Source organism: Cnephaeus nilssonii (genome assembly GCF_951640355.1).
Source record: "Cnephaeus nilssonii genome assembly, chromosome: 18".
NCBI lineage: Eukaryota > Metazoa > Chordata > Mammalia > Chiroptera > Vespertilionidae > Cnephaeus > Cnephaeus nilssonii.
The window spans coordinates 48,376,224-48,382,802 of NC_137089.1; the positions used below are offsets into that span (position 1 = coordinate 48,376,224).

The 6,579-nt window shown below is 57.1% G+C and overlaps 1 protein-coding gene across 6 annotated transcripts in view; it reads right to left on the minus strand.

The window, feature by feature from the left end:
* The window catches only part of SPIDR (scaffold protein involved in DNA repair), a 324,477-nt gene extending 318,109 nt beyond the window's left edge, over nucleotides 1-6,368 (minus strand). For all 6 annotated transcript variants that reach the window (XR_013814915.1, XM_079795887.1, XM_079795886.1 and 3 more), the window contains exon 1: nucleotides 6,262-6,368. Coding sequence is in view for 5 of the 6 variants with exons in the window: in XM_079795887.1 (XP_079652013.1) it covers nucleotides 6,262-6,294 (33 nt within the window). In the remaining variant the exon portion in view is untranslated. The remainder of the gene's footprint in view (nucleotides 1-6,261) is intronic.
* Nucleotides 6,369-6,579: the final 211 nt, after the last annotated feature.

Here is a 6,579-nt window from a genome sequence, read left to right on the forward strand (position 1 = left end):
CGGATCCGGGTGAAGCCGCGCGCCCCTGGGTCCGGGTGAGGCTGGGAACTGGGTCAGGGTGAGGCTGGGTCCCGGGTCCGGGCGAGGCCACATGCCCTTGGATCCGGGTAAGGCCGCACGTCCCTGGGTCCGGGTGAGGCTGGGTCCCGGGTCCAGGTGGGGCCGACCCCCTGGGTCCAGGTGAGGCTATGCGCCCCTAGGTCCGGGTGAGGCTGGTACCTGGGTCCGGGTGGGGCCGTGCGCCCTGTACCCGGGTGAAGCCACGCGCTCCTGGGTCCGGGTGGGGCCGCGCGCCCCTGGGTCCGGGTGAAGCTGTATCCCGGGTCCGGGTGAGGCCGTATGCCCCTGGATCCGGGAGATGCTGGGTCCCGGGTCCGGATGAGGCCACACGCCCCAGGGTCTGGGAGAGGCCACGCGCCCCTGGGTCCGGGTGAGGCCACACGCCCCTGGGTCCGGGCGAGGCCGTGTGCCCCTGGATCCGGGTGAGGCTGGGTCCCGGGCCCGGGAGAGGCCACGCACCCCTGGGTCCGGGGGAAGCTGGATCCCGGGTCCGGGTGAGGCCATGTGCCCCTGGATCTGGGTGAGGCTGGGTCCCAGGCCCGGGTGAGGCCACGCGCCCCTGGGTCCGGGTAAGGCCATGCGCCCCTGGGTCTGGGTGAAGCTGGATCCCGGGTCCGGGTGAGGCCGTGTGCCCCTGGATCTGGGTGAGGCTGGGTCCTGGGTCCAGGTGAGGCCACGCGCCCCTGGGTCCGGTTGAAGCTAGATCCCGGGTCCGGGGTGAAGCTGGATCCCGGGTCCGGGTGAGGCCGTGTGCCCCTGGATCCGGGTGAGGCTGGGTCCTGGGTCCGGGTGAGGCCACGCGCCCCTGGGTCTGGGAGCGCCACGCGCCCCTGGGTCCGGGTGAGGCCACGCGCCCCTGGGTCCGGGTGAAGCTGGATCCCGGGTCCGGGTGAGGCCGTGTGCCCCTGGATCCGGGTGAGGCTGGGTCCCGGGTCCAGGTGAGGCCACGTGCCCCTGGGTCCGGATGAAGCCGTGCCCCTGGGTCAGGCCGAGACCAAACCAGAGGGAATCAGACCTGCATTACCACCATTTCTCTACCATCCAGAGCTGAGGGGTCAGTGCCGACATGTACACATAAGGAACTGGTGGGCATTGATATTGGGTCTCAAAAGAACTGTTGGTCCAGAAAGAAACTCACTACAGACTGATTCATTTGCCTGTCAGCATAACTATTATTGCTCATCTCACATTCAGTTCTTTTAAGTATATCTCTAGTGACACATGATCTCGCTCATCTAGGGGAAATGATGAACAACATAGACTGATGAACAAGAACAGAACCAGAAACAAGGAGGCATCGATCGGACTATCGGGCCTCAGAGGGAGGATAGGGGAGGGTGGGGGGAGGGGGGAGAGATCAACCAAAGGTCTTGTGTGCATGCATATGAGCCTAACCAATGGTTAAGTTCAACAGGGGGTTGGGGCATCCGTGGGGAGGGGTGTGGGATGGGAATGGGGGGATGAGGACAAATATGTGACACCTTAATCAATAAATAAAATTTAAAAAAAAAAAAAAGAAAAATCAGGAGGGATAACTTGGTTGTGGAGGTCCTCACTGAGGAGTGAGGGGTCCCAGTCCCACACAAGGCCACTCAGGCCAGGGTTCCTGTGCCAGGAAGAGAAGTCCCCTTAACATCTGCCTGTAAAAACCAGCGGGGACTGGAGCTGCTGGAATCCCCAGCAGTTCCCAGGCACAGACTCACTCAGTCTCACTCCCTCCAAGTCCCAGCAAGGGAGCACCAGAGACAGACGGGGAAGAAGTGGATTGTTTGGCATCAGGGCAAGAGCTGGAAGGGCAGCGGTCTCCCAGACAGAAGTGCTAGCAGAAGCCATTGTTCCTTTGATGAGCCCTTCCCCCACAGAGCCAGCAGATGGGCACCATACCTGAGACTCTATCACATCAACTCAGCTCACACTGTTTTTGGTATCCTGGTGATTCCCTGAGGCTGTGCCCCATCCAACTTTCTGGCCCATCCAAGCTGTTTTCAGGAGCTTTTTCACAGGAATGGTTTGTCTTATCTCAAGCTCCAAATTTCCCTAAAATCTCTCTAACAAGCAGCATCTGGCCTCAGTGTGCCCTGTACCTCTCCTAAGTGGCCCGAGGCCCACGACCAATAGCAGCCAGTCTTGATCCAAGGTTTGGCCTCACCTGGGCACCTCCAAGCCCAGCACAAGAAGCAGCTATCTGCAGATCACTTTGTAGCTTATGGCCCCAGGCAGAACACAGGTGGTGGCTGACCTTGGCCTAAACTACCCAGGAGGTCCCAGAGCCAGGACACCCAAAAAAATCCCCCCAAAATGAGGCTAGTACAAGGACCCTCTCAGACCTTCAAGTGTACCAGCATTCACATCATGGGGAAGCCAGAGAGAGAAGAGAGAAAGAAATTGAAAACCTATCTATAATAATAAAAGGGTAATATGCTAATTAGACCAGATGTCCTTCCAGACTAAGTCAGGGCCGGAGGGAAGCCAGCCCGGGTCTCGGGTGCCAGAGGGAAGCCCGGTGCCAGCAGCCAGAGGAAAGAAGGCCTATTCTTACATGAATTTCGTGCATCGGGCCTCTAGTTTCAGAATAATGGCAGAAAACTTCCCTCACTTGGTGAAGGAAACAGACATACAAGTCCAGGATGCACAGAGTCCCAAACAAGATGAACCCAAGGAGGCCCAGACCAAGACATCATAACTGAAATGCAAAAGGTTAAGAACAAACAGAGAATCTTTAAAGCAGCCAGAGAAAAGCAGTTAGCCACCTAAAAGGAGCTCTGATAAGACTGACACCTGATTTCTCAAAAGAAATCTGCAGCAGTCAGAGTCTGGGTGAACCTCTTGTGCTGGGGCTGCGAACATTAGCCACGCTCTTCCACTGGGAAGGTACGGACCCAGCCTCCCAGGAGAGAGTTCCCCTGGATGCCACTGCCCAGTGCTATGTGGGCTCTCCTCCCCGTCTCCGATGCTCAGGGTTTGGGTTCCCTGAATGGGAATGGGAGCCCACACTCCCAAGGGGGGGAAATGTTTACAGCCAACATCACTGAGGCCTCTCAGCCCAATACCAGCTCCAGCGGGGGGTGGGGGGGCAATCTATAGATTCAATGCAATCTCTCTTAAAAAACCATCAGCAAATTTCACAGATCTAGTACAAAGAAATCTAATATAAGACAAAGTGATAAGAATAATACAAAGGAATACAGAATGAAGTTCATTTGCAACTGGAATGATTAGGGAAAAAAAGGAATTTGAGATGGGCCTGGACAGATGATTTAGGTTTCAATGAGCAGAAATGGAAAAATGGCATTACTCCAAACCAAGAGCATTAGCAAATACCAAGAGGCAAGAAAGTACAGTGAAAACTGTAGTTTTCTTTACCTAGAGGATAAATAATGGACGAAGTTGTAAAGTTAAGGAATAAGACATAGCCGAGTTATGGAAACTGTAAAAATAGGCTATGAGGGCCTGAACAAAAGCAAGATCTGAGCTGATTATCTGGGTATAAATCCTGGCTTCTTCATTTTATTGCTTAGGTGACCTTGGTCAAGTTACTTAACCTTTAGGCCATGCCTCAGTTTCCTCATCCATAAGATGAGACTAATAATAGTACCTATCTCACAGGATTGGTGAAAGAATTAAACAAGTTAATACATATAAAGCACTCAGCACAGGGTCAGTCCAAAATGAATCACTATGTAGCCAATAATAAGTAAAATGATGCGTGTCTCTCTCCTGAATGCTCCTGACCTCAAGGTGCCCTTTTGGAAGCCGTTCTGAGTCCCCAATTTACACCCCTGATCTCCTTTAGAGAGGGTTGTCAGCATTGGGATGCAGCCCGTTATCTTTTTATTTTTAATATATCTTTTTACTATATATTTTTAAAATACATTTTTCCAGAGAGGAAGGGAAAAGTGATAGAGACATAGATGGAAACATCAATGATGACAAAGAATCACTGATCGGCTGCCTTCTGCACACCCCACACTGGGGATCGAGCCCACAACAGGGGCATGTGCCCTGACCAGGAATCCAAACGTGACCTCCTGGTTCACAGGAGCCATGCTGGCCGGGCAGCCCGTTAACTTAACGCTTCCTTGACCTTTGGTGGAAGTGCTGACATTTCCTGTCCTGTGTCCCCAGCTTCTCTGGAATCCACCAAAACACTGACCCCCAATGGGGAGGGAGAAGATATAGTCATGCCCCCCCCCCCCCCCCCATATTGTTGCTCTCTGCAAAGTATAGTCACTTTTACAATTTGATTTCTACCAAAGGTCATCTCCAAACACCCATCTATCTATAGAATAGAGGCATATGCAAATTAGCCAGGATGCCATAACATCACTCCCGAACAGCAGGGACCTGAGGCTGCATGGCGCCTGGCTGCGGGGAGGGACCTCAGGCCGCCCCCGCCACCCCCACCAGGCTGGGGGACCTCAGGCGCATCCCTCGCGCAGCAGGGCTTGATGGGAGACCTCAGGCTGCTCCCCGCCCCAGCACCGGGCTGGGGAACACAGGCTGCACTCCCTGCCCAAAGGGGCTTGATGGGAGACCTCAGGCTGTGCCCCTCACCTGGCGGGGCGTGACGGGGGACCTTTAGGCCACTTCACAATGGACATTTCATTTGCTTAGACCACATCCCACTTGCTAAGACTGTTATCTCCCCCCGTCCCCCGACTTCCCAGAATCCGGACCTGCACAGACAATTCTCTGCCCAGAAAAAGCCCGCCAAAAGTCCTTTAAAAACCGCTGACTACTGTCACTGGGGTGCTGGAGCCATCTGGGGGTCAGCCACCTGGTGTGTGGATGACGGAATAAATTCATAATCCCTCACCACTCTGTGTCCCTCCTCCGGGGACCCTAACCATGTCCTCCTGGTGACCCTAACAGTGCCCTGACCAGGAATCCAACCATGACCTCCTGGTGACCCTAACGGTGCCCTGACCAGGAATCTAAACATGACCTCCTGAGCTGTGGGGGCTGGGCTACTTGACATCTTTTAAGATCTCTCTCCAAATTGCCTTGGTAACCTCTCCCATCAAAGACTGGTGAGAATATGTGAGTTTTCCTTCGTGTGTGAGTGACACCTATTAAGAAGGACAGTAAATAAAGGCAAGTCATCATTTTTAAACCTTAAGGGAAACTCCTGCAGTGTTGAAATGTGAGCTAGCACCTACACACACTGCAATAGTGATGGAACAGCAAACGGGAGAAAACCAAACCTCTCCTTAAAAATAAAAATACCGTCATCTTAGTCACAGTCCCATTCACACATGTGCATGAAAAGTCACCCTGCTCTGCACCGTTCTAGCTCTCTGCTTGGCTCGCATGCGGGGCTCGGTGACCTGTGCCCACAGCACGTGCGGTGAGTGGGTGCGGCCTCCGGGCCCCGCCAGCCGCCGCTCACCCAGCGCCCACGAGGCCTTTCCCAGGGGCTGTGCGGTCCTCCGCTGCACCCGGGACCGCGAAAGCTCCATAACCGGACGGGAAGCCCGCTCACGCTGGTTTCGTGGGTGTCTGAGATCCATGTCTTTTCAGAGATCCGCCCGGGAAACGTCGAACCCTCTGCTTTCCCACCACGGCTGCCCAAGAGCAGACTGTGGGCGGCGCCGCGCCCGCGGGTGCGCACTCGGCACAGCCTCCCACGCCAGCCCGCGCCCTGCCTGCGCCCGCGCTCGGACCCGACACCGGGCGGACGGGGCACCGCAGCCTGGCCGCCCTGATCTCACACTCCGGCCCCACAGAAGCGGGAGGAGGAAGATTCGGGAAAGTTCGGGGAGCACGGAAAGTGCGGCCACAGATATTTGGGGGGCGGGGACGGGGTGGCAGCGACAGCAGAGCCACCCCGAAACACACTCCGCCGTCCGGGTGAGCCCACGAGTCAAAAAAGACAAATCAAGAACCACCATCACCAGCGAGGACACCTGCATCTCACACGCTGGTTCCACGCCCAGCTCCGTCCACGCCTGGCTTCCGTCCCCGCCGGCTGCGGCCCCGCCGGGCCCCGCGCACTCCTCCCCGGACCTCCGCCCGCGACCGGGTCGGCGCGGCTCCCTCAGCCCGCACTCGGGCTGGAGGCGACCTCCGGAGCCGCAGCTTTGCCCGGGACCCCCACCAGCACAGCACCCACGTCTCGCCGCTGCCAGGCCGGGCCAGGCCCCGGGGTGCAATGCCGAGCAGGATGTGCAGAGTTCCGCCCGCTCCCGAACCTCAGCTCACCTTCGGGCCGCGCGAGCTACCGCGGCCAGGCATCTCCGCGCACGCCGCCCCGGCGCCCAGCCTCCCCGCGCGGCGCCCCTCTAAAGCGCGCCGCACCGCGCGCTGCAATTGGCTGGCGATCGGGCGAGGGGCGGGGCTTCTCTGGACGCACCGACCAACCAGCATGTGCGTCCTAGCGCGCGCTGTGATTGGAGCGCACTCAGGCAGGGGGCGGTTCCTCTGCCCACCCTCGCTGTCTGGGCAGGAATGGGCCCCCGGCTGCGCTGTGAACCTGGCGGGAGGGTGCGGACCCACCGGGCTTAAGGGGTGCTGTGCTGC